This window comes from Chaetomium globosum, genomic scaffold (genome assembly GCF_000143365.1).
Source record: "Chaetomium globosum CBS 148.51 scaffold_7 genomic scaffold, whole genome shotgun sequence".
NCBI lineage: Eukaryota > Fungi > Ascomycota > Sordariomycetes > Sordariales > Chaetomiaceae > Chaetomium > Chaetomium globosum.
In genome coordinates this window covers 2391303-2404907 of record NT_165982.1, presented here as the reverse complement: position 1 = coordinate 2404907, position 13605 = coordinate 2391303, and the positions used below count along the sequence as shown (strand labels likewise).

The 13605-nt window shown below is 54.5% G+C and overlaps 3 protein-coding genes across 3 annotated transcripts; 1 reads left to right on the top strand and 2 right to left on the bottom strand.

Moving 5' to 3' along the window:
• Nucleotides 1-3717: 3717 nt before the first annotated feature.
• On the bottom strand, nt 3718-4814 carry CHGG_10341 (uncharacterized protein; the record flags this gene model as incomplete). Its single annotated transcript, XM_001228267.1, has 2 exons — nt 3718-4505; nt 4574-4814. The coding sequence occupies 2 exons, from the start codon at nt 4812-4814 to the stop codon at nt 3718-3720; spliced, it is 1029 nt and encodes a 342-aa protein (XP_001228268.1).
• Nucleotides 4815-6147: 1333 nt separating this feature from the next.
• Nucleotides 6148-7861, bottom strand: CHGG_10340 (citrate synthase, mitochondrial precursor; the record flags this gene model as incomplete). Its single annotated transcript, XM_001228266.1, has 5 exons — nt 6148-6199; nt 6264-6510; nt 6597-7534; nt 7612-7676; nt 7745-7861. 5 exons carry the CDS (start codon nt 7859-7861, stop codon nt 6148-6150), a joined length of 1419 nt encoding a protein of 472 aa, XP_001228267.1.
• A 1424-nt stretch (nt 7862-9285) lies between these two features.
• Nucleotides 9286-12130, top strand: CHGG_10339 (uncharacterized protein; the record flags this gene model as incomplete). The annotated part of the gene is made up of 6 exons (XM_001228265.1): nt 9286-9408; nt 9521-9766; nt 9999-10101; nt 10192-11194; nt 11269-11437; nt 11507-12130. 6 exons carry the CDS (start codon nt 9286-9288, stop codon nt 12128-12130), a joined length of 2268 nt encoding a protein of 755 aa, XP_001228266.1.
• Nucleotides 12131-13605: the final 1475 nt, after the last annotated feature.

Sequence of the window (13605 nt, the reverse complement as noted above, 5' to 3'; positions counted from 1 at the left end):
CTAGCGAGCCTAGTGCACCAAGACAGCTTGCAAGTAGCCAACTAGCAATTCATGCTTTCCCGTGTCTTCTCAGCCCAGCGCAATAGTTACTGGTTCCAGACCCGGAGGCCAGCTCCAGTATCCAGCTCGGCTCGAAAAGACCTCATTTTGCGCGCTTTATGCACCAGGGGGGGAACAGTTAAACTAGCGGCCCGATTGGGGGAAAGAGGAGTCTCGGTCAACCGTGGCCTTGCCAGTAACTATGTAAAGTTACGAGGCAAATATTGAAAACCAACAGAACAGAGAGAGATTGGCTCTCATGGAGACATCGGCGCTGTCGCGTGCCGGTTTCCGCTTCCGCGGCGGTGGGAGGGTGTCTCGGCTGTTTGGCTGCAAAGCTGAGCGCCTGGGGACTTCGGCGCTCGCTCGTCGTCTCGCGGCACTTCGGCGATATCCCAGCTAAGGTTATTTCACCAAAAAGTCGGTCGGAGTTCGGGATTGGGCACGTACCCTTTTTTTTAGGCTTTCTCCGCGTCGATGTTGGGGGTGGAATTCTCCGGTTCGGTTTTGGGTGTGCTGCCTTTCTCCGGCTCGCGTTTCCTGTTTTGAGGCGTTTATTACCGGCTTATTGCCATCCTTGTAATACAACTAAACGAGGGAACGTATCGGATGGTTTTTTTGACCTATCCAGAAACGCTGATTCCCAAGACGCCGGAAAAACGTGAATGCGTGTGTCACTCATTGCCCTTTCGTGATATCACAGGCCGGGGCCCCTTTCAGTTTTGCGGGTGCGTGGAGTCGGTTTCCCCTTTTCGTTTCTCTCAGCTTCTTCTGGAAACAAGACGGCTCGGGTTTTTTTCTTTGCATGGCTTCGTTTACTCCGCTCACACTCCGCTCGGTCATTGAAGAAGAAAGTGGAAACCAAAACACCATGGAGCCCCTTGTTTTTGCTCCTTCTCGATGTTTCGTGCCATCTCCGAGGCGTTTGATGAATATAAGCCGGGGTCATCTTAGTTCACGTTGCCGGGGTGCTGCCTGGGAGAATGAAAACACCCGGGTGGAGGGGAGAGGAGCATGTTTTATTGTCGAGTACAGCGTTTTATGGCCGAAGCAAGGCTGACCGTGTTACTGTCGTCCTGGGTTGTCTTGCCTTGGGTCGAGGATTGTCACCGCTAATGGCTGGGGATGGTTCACATGGTTTGTTGTTTGAGTAACCATACGTGTGCTTTCACTCTTGTGTCTGCTTGTGTCAAGTTCAATATGTTCCAGTTGTCATATAGCATTTGTCTCGACTAGATTGCTCCGCGGCCGAACGCAGTTATAGTCGCGTATCGTGGCCTCTTTCGCATCTCTTCTTGAGTTCACCAATTGGAGATTGAACTTCTGCCCCCGCTCCATGTCTCAAGAAATCCAATCCCTTCAACCATACCCCAAAACTGGGTAACAATGCCGCCTTCTATGATGCCGCCCGACTCGTCATGGCTGCTTGCCTTCCACCCCATAGCCGGAACCTCCGTACCATCGGCATCACCGAGATCATCAATGAAGCCAGGTGACATCAAGGTGCTCAATTATCGTCCCATGTTGCGTCAAACGGTTTGTGTTTGCCTCATCACCATGCTTCCCCTACGTCGGCGGCTCCGAGGTCAGGAGCCGATGCCGGGCCGGCTCCTGACTCGGGGGGGCTTCCGGGTGGCAACCCGGCGAACTCTGTAGATCCCGATAACGTGCTTTGTTTGTTTCGCATACGAAACTTGGAGTTAAACCCAGCGGTTTCGAAAACAACTCGGGCCGGAGAAAACAAGGATGTTAGAACATACAACGACCGTTACGGAAGTACCCGCCCCATGGTGGTTCTTCCTGGGGATGAAGCATGACGTCTGCCGAGATACTTCTTTGTAACGTCGAGGGTTTTGGCTTGGAGGGCACCACGGGGCCTGACTCGTGTGTATCAGTCTGAGATAATCCGTCAATGAACAGGACGAGATTCCACCATGTCACTGAAGACTGAGAGATACAGGGCTTGGGCTTGTGTTTCGAGTTATAGACCCGCGAAGCGAATGATCAGTAATAAAACCCGTAAAACAGAGCAACGGGCCGAGAGATATAGATGTGGAAAGAATGGATATGAGAGGTAACCATACAGAGTTACCTATCTCTCGCTTCGAAGAGGTACTAGTGAATGGCAGGCATAACAAGCTAGGCAACATTTTATGTATCGTTGAATACTCATACTATTCAAGAGAGAAATGCCGTCGCAAGTCTATAGCTCTTGTCAAACTCGAGTCTGCCCTAGACACGGAAAAGAAGATACTGATGTGAAGGAATCTCTAGTTAAAGGTGTTTCGAGCCCAAGTGATGACTGGCACATATTAGCTTGCTCTCGTTGCTTATTGTGGCAGTCTGGTTTTGAGGCCATGTTACGAACTTAAGTAGATATAGAAGGTCAACAGTCAGCGGCTATAATAGGCTCGGTTGGATGTTGGGTGCCCTCCTCGGCACCGCACCGGCCCGTTGGGTATAGATTACGAGGGCGGCGCCACGGGTATACGTTCCTTCATCCCCTAAACCATCGTGGCCAACACATTGGATATGATCAGACATCTTTCGACAATCGTCCACATCCAACCTGTTTTTGTGTACAAGGCAATAAAATCCGAATCAATAAGTACCAGTGCTACATTGACGGCTCCATCAACCTAGGTTCACTCACCGTAGCACTCCTCATTCTCACTCAGCTCGAATCCACCCCTAGCCATCACTTTATCTCTACCTATACCTACCCCGAGATCAAAACATACAATAAACAGCACCAGACTTATACCCCGACAATCGAGGTGCCCGTTCATAACCACAACCACCGTCTAGTCACCCAGTAGACGTCGCAAACATAACTTCATTATTCCCAACATGCCACAATCGAGACTTCTCCGGGTAACAGACGCCTAGTAAATGACACCATTCCCACTCACCCATCTTGACTCTTGAGCCCCCCAAACCACCTCACCAACCATTACCACCCTCCTCTCCCTCATTCATCCGCGCACACAACACTCAAACTCAGCCTCAGGCCCAGGTCCCATACCCCATACCCGAAGCCCCAAGCCCCAAGTCCCAAGCCTTCACGCCGGGCGGCAGACAATCCCAACGCCGGGATAGCTCGGCCGTGTAAGTACCAACAGAAAAGGCCACCCCCTCGTCCACGATTCCCTTTCACATCTCCAACGCCCCTTTTAGTCCAAGGGGCATCTACAAACAACTTTTCTAACAACTTAAACCGGTTTTCAAGGGTTTCCTGGGAGGGAATGGAGGGTGGGATAACAGATATTCATGGGGGTCTTTCCGTATTATGTTGTAAGTTGTAAGTTGTCATGGTTCACTGGTCGACGTAAGAAGAGGGGCGGGGGTAAAAGTAGGACTTGGCCTCTGGTACAGGGGTTCCAAGAGATGCGCTCGTGCTGTCTCATCCGACGAGACCAATACCGCATGGCAATTCCTGATCACGATAGGGCGTGTCTGAGGTTGTAGTCACAAAATAATCAACGGCTGGGTCGAGTAACAGAAAAAGCAAGTCTATATTGGCCCGCCCACGCATGACCGCTGGTCATAGCCCGTATTATAAAAGTCGTGTAGAGCCTGCCGAACCGCCCGCTCTTGTAAAAAATCAAGCAAGGAATAGAATCGGCAAGTGGTATCCCCCATTCAGAGGTCAACTCAAGATCACAACACGAATGCCGCTTAGTGCTTCGCGGTGACCTTGTCGCCCGTAAGCTTCTCGACATACGTCTTCGCCCTGTTTTGAAGAGTTAACAATGCTACATTAGAATGGGCAGCAAGGGAGAAAGGGACGTACATATCACCCATGGCAACCATGCACACCGTCTGCCAGATACCCAGGCCGATGCGGGGCGCGACGCCGCGGTACAGGCCCTTGATGCCGTTACTGTCGTAAATGTACTTGAACGTGTTGCCGACGGTCATCTTCTTGGGACGGTTGGGGTCGTCCTTCTTGCTCTGCATCTCGACACGGATGACCTCGATGGGCTGGTTCCAGGCCGAGAGACCACCACCAAGCGCCGAGGCGGTGATCTTCTCAAAGGCGTTCAGCTTCTCGCCGTGCTCCTTGTTGGTGACCTTGCGGATGCCCTGCTCGGCGAGCCGGCTCAAACCGAAACGGGAGCCCCAGTTGGTCATCTGGCGAATGGCGACGGCGTTGACACCCTTGTTGATGCCGCGAATACCCTCACGGCGGTAGATATCCATGAAGGTAGCCCAGGTACCGGGCGCTTTCTGGCCCGCAGCCGCCACCTTGTGCTTGGTGATCTCGACCGTCTTCATGCAGGTACAGAAGCCCATGGTCGCGTATGCCTGGGCAACACCGCCAGTCACGCCGCCAATGATGCCGCCACCGAACTCGTTGGCGCCCGCGTTGCGAGCATAGTATTCGGCCTCCGAGGCGACGAAGAGCAGCACGGCGCCCTTGGTCGACGCTTCGATCCAAGCCCACGGAATCAAACCCTGGTAGACTGTGAAGGAGAAACCCCCATGTCAGTAGCGGTTCAAAGCCGAACGATTCGGAATTAATTATGTGGACCGGGGCGATGTAACCTACAGCCGAGAATACCACCGCGGTTCCAAATGCGGCCCAAAGCTGTCGCGAAGCCATCGCTGCGGTGAGCGGCCATGGTGGTCTTGGTGACCTCCAGGGGCTGACCGAGGGTGGTGACCTCAAACATGTTGAGCCCAGCGCCCAGCAGCAAGTTGGAGAACTTGATGGGCTTCTTCTCCAGTTTCTGCGGCGGCGAGGCCGGGGCGGGGGCGACAGCGGCGGACATGACTATGCGGATGTTGCGACAAAGGGGCCCTGACCAAGGGAGGAGGTTGCTTCTTCGCGGGCGGGGGAGGGAGTGCGCGGGGTGGTGCGAGAAAGACGGAGTCTAGAGAGTTGTGGTGGCTGAACGGGTTGGCAGATGTGCGTCTCTAAGACTCTCCGGAAGAAATAGACGGTTGTTCGGGAGGCAGGCGGGTTGCTTGATGGATCGGTTCGAGAAGGACCCTAATTTGCACGTGTTACCGATGGGCGCTCATCATTGTGGGTTTCGACTGGCGGCTGCTGCCCAAAGAGGAGTATCCCGGGGCGAGGTTCGTTTGTATACCCGCGGCAATGCGGGCAAAGCGGGCAGCGCGGGCAATGCGACAATTCAGGGTCCACACTTACAGTTCGAGATGCTCTTCGATTGCGGATTACTCGCGATTGATGCGAATGTTCGACAGCGAGGAAGTTGGCGATGGTTGTGAAGGAATCGGAAACAGTCGGGGGACCGAACGGGACGCACTTTTGAGGCTGACACCCTGGAACACCCGAAAAAATTGCTGATGGCTTTGGAATTGTCGGGCATCGGGCGATGGTGCTTGCCCGGTTCGGGCCCTTTGTGCATAGCCAGGGGGGAGGCGTCAACCCTCAACAGACGTCTCTCATTGGCTAACCACCCCTGGATCCCTCAACGCCTTCCTCGGTAGCTCAACGCAATCCCGCTTGGGGTTGGGACGATCTTCGCGGACTGGGATTTGGGGTAACGATTTTTAGAATATGGGTTCCGATTTGTGTGCGACTTCGGGCTCGTGGCATCACCGCCTACGCAATATCTAGACCGCTGTTCTACACGTATGCGAAAAAAATCTCTGCGTTTCAACGTGTCTCGAGTTCAATTGATCGATCCGATCGAGCTGATCGGGACAGCTACTTGGCTGGATGACAGGAGCTCAAACCGAGCGGGGCGAAGGAAGCCCCTTCGGGCAATCCTCCGAGGCACTCTCTCGGAGCGATGCTCTCGGTGCCCCGAGGCCGGAGGACCGCGAAATGGAGACGGATACATGCGCGGTCAGCGATGCATGCATTTGCCGACCTGCATCATCCCGGACCTTACGCTCGGAATCGGAGTGCTTATTCGTACTAGTCGTGAACTTTTCATCTTTTGGGCCCGGAGTACGGAAACTGTATCGTACAATCGCAATGGATAGCCATCCGCCCAGTCAACCTCCGTGCCGGGCTGCAGAAACCGCTCAGATATCCCATCCATTCTATACATGATATAACCGTAAACGAACCCATCGCGCCGTGCCCAACAACCCAACCCTATGCGCGCATTGCGCCAATATTACAACCGCTTACAGCTTCTTGCAGATTTCGACCCACTTGTCGGTCGAGAAGCTCTTGGGGCTGCACACATTATCATGTCAGCGGAATTATTCGGAGTCGCATTCAGTGCGTGGGGGTTGCTTACCGCTCGATGGGGGCGCCAACAGCGCGGTCAATGATAAGCTGGGGGAGCACACCAATGGCGCGCGAGACACCAAAGAGGACAGTGTAGTAGTTGCCCTCAGTCAGGCCGTAGTATTGGAGGAGAACACCAGAGTGGGCATCGACGTTGGGGTACGGGTTCTTGGTCTTGCCGTGCTCGGTAAGAACCTTGGGGGCGATCTTGTAGACCTGGCTGACCAGTTTGAACATGGGGTCCGAGGGCATTTTCTCTGTAGAGGGGATCAGTAACCGTTTTCATATGTATTTGGCGGCTCAGAACGAGGGCCGGGGGGGGGGGGGGTCCGGGTCGACTTACCCAGAGCGAACTTGCGCTGGGCAGAGTAACGCGGGTCGGTCTTGCGGAGGACGGCGTGGCCGTAGCCGGGAACGACGCGGCCGCTGTTCAGGGTGTCCCAGAGGTACTTCGTGATAGCCTCATCACTGAGGTCGTCACCGACGACCTTCTTCATCTCCGTAAGCCAGTTGAGCACCTCCTGGTTGGCGAGGCCGTGCAGAGGGCCGGCGAGACCGTTCAGGCCAGCAGCCAGGGACAGGAAGGGAGAGCTGAGGGCGCTGCCAACCAGGTGGGTGGTGTGGGCGCTGACGTTGCCACCTTCGTGATCGGTGTGGATGGTGAGGTAGAGACGCATGAGCTCGATGAAGTCGGTGTTGTTGCCGAAGCCGAGCTGGTTAGAGAAGTTGTAGGCGTAGTCCTTGTCCTTCTCAGCGGGGACAACCTTGCCGCCCTTGAAAACGTTCTGGTAGATGCGAGCGGCGATGGTGGGGAGCTTGGCAATGAGGTCCATCGAATCCTCAAAAGTGTAACCCCAGTAGTCCCTCTTGTGCACACCCTTGGCGTAGGCGCGGGCGAACGACGAGGTCTGCTCGAGGGCGGTAACGGCCATCGAGAACTGGGCCATGGGGTGGAGGTCGGTGGGGCAGCGGTCGATGAGCTCCTCAACGAACTTGGGGATCTCGGAGCGGGCAGCCCAGTCGGCCGACAGCTCGCGAACCTGCTGCTCGGTGGGGACCTCGCCGGTCAGGAGAAGCCAGAAGAGACCTTCGGGCAAAGGCTCGTTGCCACCGGGGGCCTTGGGCAGGAGCTCTTGGCACTCGGGGATAGTCTTGCCTCGGAAACGGATACCCTCCTCGGCGTCGAGGACGGAACCTTCCCACACCAAGCACTTGATGCCACGAGCGCCGCCATATACTTGGTCGAGAGTGACCTTGTCGATGACCTTGGAACCGTGCTCCCTATTTGTGGCAGCGTGTCAGCAAGGTACACACAACTCCAAGGAACCAATTAGTGAAATAGGAAAGGGTTTCCATACTTCCTCAACGCCTTGATCTGCTCAATCTTCTCAGGCAGAAGCTCGGCAAAGCGCTCCTTCAATGTCTAGATGCAGGTTACACGGTCAATAAATGATGTCAGGCTGCAGAGGGCAAAAACGGGGCGAGGCGTACCTGGCTCTTGGAGGAGTAGCATCTGGCGGCCGTGAAGGCGGTGTTTCTGTAAAAAACCGAGGGTGCCTTCAGGGAGGCCCTCATGGTGGAGGTCGCTAGGCGCATAGCGGGAGGCATGTTTGGTATCTGAGATGTGAGGCTTGGGTGGTTGTCAAGGAGGTGAGGAAGGAAGGGGAGAAAACTTTCGGGTGATCAAGCTTAGTTTAAAAAAAAAAAACGCAACCCCCGGCCGGACACATGGGGGCGGCACCTGCAACACGCGGACCAACCGGGGTTCGGGACCAAGGCGCCCCCCCCAAAACATCACTGCAAATGCCAACACCTAGCCTCCTGTTTCCCGCATCCTATAACATCCGTACCCAGGGCGCAATTCCCGATCTTACCCGTATGGGTTCCTCAAGTCAAGAGAATGGCCATTCTGGTACCAGATGAATTATCTGATATACCTACAGAATATGTACCTGTCTTGGGATCTTTGCCAGCTCTTTCCTCTTGCAAAGACAGCACACACTTTTTGTCCCCAACAACAACACAAGTGGTCCATGCTTTTTTTGAGCTGCTGCCCGTTGTGGCCATTGACGTCACGGCTTTTGGTGGAATGGGCGCATCACTCACCCCAACAACCAACAACGAAGAGAGGCCGCGAACCAATTAATTGAAGGTTAGGAATATTCATATGATGCTACCGATCTTGTAGGCCGAATTGGTATTATGGATGTGGAGTGAGGGAATCAATTGGCATCCACAGACCCGGCCCGAGAAAACTGTTTCGTGCTTGAACAAACATCCGTACTGTGCTATAAAACGGTTTGTTGGTGTCCTGCCCGGGCTGTGTCCGTCGGCTTCTCGGTCATTCTCCTGGGCGACCGGAGGGGTTTTGTTCTGGTACGTACCAGCCGCCAGACATCCGGCTTAGTCAACCGGCAGCCCGAACTCTGGCTCAGACAAATGTGGGTCAAACGAACCATGCCATGAAAAGGTCGCCCTGAGTTCTCTTGTCTGGGCTCCCCCTCCTCCTCCATCCCACAAAGAACTGGCGTTGTTGCTTGTCGCGACCCCATCAAATTTTCTCACAACAATCTATCCGAACCCATTTTCATCAATTCCACACAAATCACAGTAGCCCCGGTGCAAACTTGCTAGTCTAGAGGTCGACCTCGTGACTGGTGCAGCTGGTTGAAATACTATCCGCACTGGGCAGAATTTGCTGGTGCCGACGCGGTTTTTGCAGGAGCGGCATCACAGTATTCCGGGCCAAAGATTTTTCCTTTGCGCCTTTTCACCACCCCTTTAAACCGGCCATTCGCGTCATTCCTCTCGCTCTCGTCGAAGTTTCGTAATCTGTTGATTGCATTCCCACAAAAGAGTGCAACCAACGAAGGCTGGATCTCCTCGACAGGCACCGTACTTTCGTGACTTGGGAGCATGGCATAGACCTTTTCGCCTAACAACTTGGGGCAATTATCGTACTTTACTTTTCGCGAAAAACACGCGCTCCGTCAAAGAACTCTTGATCCGACATCACCTGCCATTGTTTCGCCATGGCGTCGCCAGTTGTAGCAGAGCTGGAAGCCGGCCTGCAGGGCATGCTCTCGCTGAAGCCACCAGGAGTGTCTGGATCACGAATCACAAATATCACGGCGCTATGTGTCGCCAACGTTCAGGTAAGCGATAACAAGTCCACACGAACCTTCGCATTCACGCACCCACGCACCCACGAACCCACTCGAAGTCCTGTGCGGCACGGTTGTTGAGCTAACATCCCCTCCTTCACAGTATGAATCGGTCCTGATACAAAAGCTATTCACCCATTTCAAGAAGACACCCGGCACGCACAAACTGGGAGTACTCTACGTCGTAGACTCTGTAACAAGGAAATGGTTGGATCAGGCCAAAGCTCAAGGGCAAACACCGAGCATCTCGGCGCCAGACGGGACATTCGCTGCGGGTGTGAATAGAGTAACAGAACTGATCCCCATCTTGATGAACGACATCATTGCTACGACACCAGAAGACCAAAAGGTACGCAGAGAATATCGCATTGAATGCAACCTGATTCCTAGGAATATACCAGCAACGTGTGAGGCGAGCCCAGGATGACCGACCCTTATTCACGGATTGCGGATTGCTGGGATTACCAGGACTCAAGAGTCTCGCCGAGGGCATTGCCTCGGGACCCATCTCACTTGCGTTCTGAGACCTCGTACTTTTATTTTCATGATGGATGGACACTCACAAGGATTATTACCTGTAGGAAAAGCTAAGGAAACTGGTTGATATCTGGGAGAAGGGACAGACATTCCCTGCTTCCATGGTCAACTCCTTCAAGGAAAGATTGAATGCGCTGAGACCCACGAGTAGGTTCATCCCAAGAATGTCCTCACCGCTTTGCTCTGTCGCACGCCGCCTCGGCCTACAATTTGCTCTAACCATACCCCTGTCAACAGATGCATCGACAACACCTCCCGGCAGCCCGCCTCCCAACCTCCTAGCCTCGCTTGGTTCTGGTAGCAAAGTGGCAGCGCCACCGGCAAACCAAGCAGTCCCGAACATCATTCTGGACAAACTTGCAAGCATTGCCCGGCAGAATGCTTCGTCTGCGCAGAGTAATCCCAACCTGGCAGCTTTAGCGCCGGCGTCCACCCCGGCTACGGCACCCGTGTTCAGTGCACCCGGTGGTTTGCCTAGTAATGCCGCTATGCAGGCTGCCCCGGCGCCTCTTCCAGCGCAGCCAGGCATTTCGTACCTCCAGACATCTCAAGCGCCTGCCCATCCTGTAAATGTACCAGGACTGCCATTCACATTTCCACTGGCGATGCCGACACAGGCAGGGCCTCCAGCCGCACCGGTTGCCCCGGGCGGTATTCCGCCACAGCAGGGCGGCCCAAGTAACCCAGCTGCTGCGACCGTACAACTTGTTGCAGCCTTGGCCGCCCAGGGTATTCCCATTGACAAGATCGCGAGCGTAATTCAGATGATGGGCCAAACCGGCACCATGCCCGCGGCACCTCCACCCCAGATGCCCCAGCCCACCCAGACAGGTTACGCAGCACCTCCCCCAGTTGGTGGTGGCCCTGCCCCTTGGGACGCACCTCGACCTGACGAATCCCGTGATCGGGGTAGCTACCATGACGGCATGAGGTCACCAAACCGGCACCGGGGCAGGTCAAGGTCGCGCTCTCCTTCCCGTTGGGATAACCGGGGTTCTCCGAGATCGCGTGCAAATGACCGTGGTTTTGACTACGGACGCCCTGGCTCACCTGGCCGGGGGCGTGCAGATGACCGGCGCGGGCACATGTCGGATTACCGCCAGCGGTCTCCTCATGGGCGTCACAGTGGCAGTCCGGGACAGGAACCGTCCCAACAGGAGAAGTGGGTCGAATATGACAACACCGTTCCCAGCGGCAGCATCAAGGTGTATAGCCGGACCCTTTTTGTAGGCGGTGTAACGTCAGTACTAGCCACTCCCGCGCAGCCTGCGCATCCCTCATCTATGATAAACATTGCCCGCTAACTATCTCTAGTTGCTCCGAGAGCGAGCTTCGTGGAATTTTCAGCCGTTTCGGCCAAGTCCAAACTTGCATTGTCAACAAGGACAAACGCCATGCCTTTGTCAAAATGTTCTTCCGCAAGGACGCCGAGCGGGCCAAGGCCGCCATGGAGGATATGCGCAGCCAGGATTTCCAACTCAGAGTAAGCCCCCCCTGGTCCTTTCCTCTTTATATTGACAGCCTGTTTTGCTAACCATCCGCCCTATGACAGACTAGATGGGGTGTGGGTTTTGGTCCCCGCGACTGCAGTGACTACCAAAGTGGCGTCAGCATCATCCCCATCCACAAGCTGACCGAGGCCGACCGTAAATGGATGCTGACCGCACCTTACGGCGGCTCTGGCGGCCGCCCCATCGTCAGCGGGCTAGCCGTCGAGGAACCCGATATCGAGATCGGCGCCGGCGTCTCATCCAAGGCCATCAGCCGCCGCATGCAAACCGACAAGGGCGGTAACCACGGGCCCAAATCCAGCAGGCATGCCGAGGACGAGCCGCCCGTCGGTTTCGGCGGACATGTCAACCCACAGGCCAACGCCCACGGACACATGGGCGGCGGCCCGGGCGGACCCCCCAACAACGTTGGTGGCAATGCTGGCGGCGGTCCTCCCGGCGGCCGATGGCGCCATAAGGGCGCGGACAAGCATCACGGCGGCGGCGGCGGAGGGCGTGATGCGAGGAGGGGTGGTGACGATCGGAACGATAACCACCACAACAACAAGGGTGGCAACGCCGACGAGCCAATCGTCATGGACCTGCCCGCGGGCATCACCATGGGTCCTAACGGCATCAACTACCCCCCTAACTTTGCTTTTGGCGGCACCGGGTCGCACCTCTAGGGTGGTGATAGATAACCGTTGGGCGTCAGTTGGATGGTGGACGTGGTGTTATTACGGGGGTGTTCGGAGGCTTGCCGACGGGACTGCTGACTTTTCAAGTCACACAAAAAAAGAATTTTGGTGCATTTGGGCCATCATGTCACTTCCGGCGTTGGGGTTGGGAGTCCGGGGGCTGGATTCTAGCGGGAGGAGGGGAGGGCTCTGATAATGGCCCATGGTACCCGACGATTCTTTTTTTCCCTGCTCTACTTTTACCCGCCATCCATTGTTGGCTGGTTTGTATACAATTACTTTTCTTCTTGCTTCTTCTTCCGCCTTGAGGACCGTCATGGACTTGGGACGACATCATGTGTGGCACAGGTTGTGTGGGTTGCGATGGTTTTGGCGTTGGAGGGGAAACTGATGCTTTGAGGTTCGGATGGTGGTGGGACGCTGAGCGCGTGAATCTACCTATCTCCGTAGAATACCACTGTGTTCTTGCTGCCGTCGAAACTGTTTCCCACTGTGGAAGGTGCATACTCTTGTTTGATGGGTACCTTAGTGTATGTAATTGCAACTATTTAAGTGAGAAGGCAATCCCGTGTATCGTATACTAAAATTCAATGGTGTAACTCTTGTTCTTTTAACCGGATATTCGTTCTCTGAGGTATGAGAGAGAGAACAAAGGTTGGTGCTCGGGTTGAACCACCCGAGGACCGGCGTCTCGGACCGAAGGGTGGCACCAACGGACCGAGCTTGTTGAGTTCCATGTGCCCGAGCATCGGGCATTTATCACTGTACGGGTGGCATTGGAGGCCCTTACTCCCATTGTTGTGATGGAAGCGGAAGGAACCTGAGGGAGTACGTAAAGAATGCCCATCCAGCAGCATCTTGCGGGAAGCGGGTAATGCACAGTGAGAAAGATTCGCAGTAACAAAACAACAAACTATGATGTAAAAGAAGTTAACTAATGTTTCCAGTCCATTTACGTACATGTATATGCACAATGGTCGTTTTTAGATCGTTACATTACTTGGGCATCTATACCTTGGTTATCCCTAACTAGGAGCCGAGGTACATAGTATTAGCACCGTCCTATATAGTTAGTAGATACTTACTTCCCAAATAAGATACCTTATTGGACACTTTCTCGCAGCTTAAAAGATTAGATTTATAATAGGAAGTAACTAGCATTATTAAATGTAACGAACCTACTTCAGGACCCTGTCCTGTTAGGGTTCAGCTTTCGGTTGAAGGTAATCTCTCAAGGGTGCTTAGGTTCGGTGCAGCCAAAGGGTGCACAACAAAGACTTGTCTCAACAGTAGGCTCTCGAGCTTTGTCACGAATATGCCAACAGGAGGGACCTCGGGTCGCGGGACGCCCCGAGGCAATCATTAAAAGGACCAATCAGGGAGCCAGGAAGGTGATCGAGGTGATCAGTGAGCTCAGTCGCCAAGCCGAGGCTGAGCACACTGAGCACCAGGTAAAGATCACC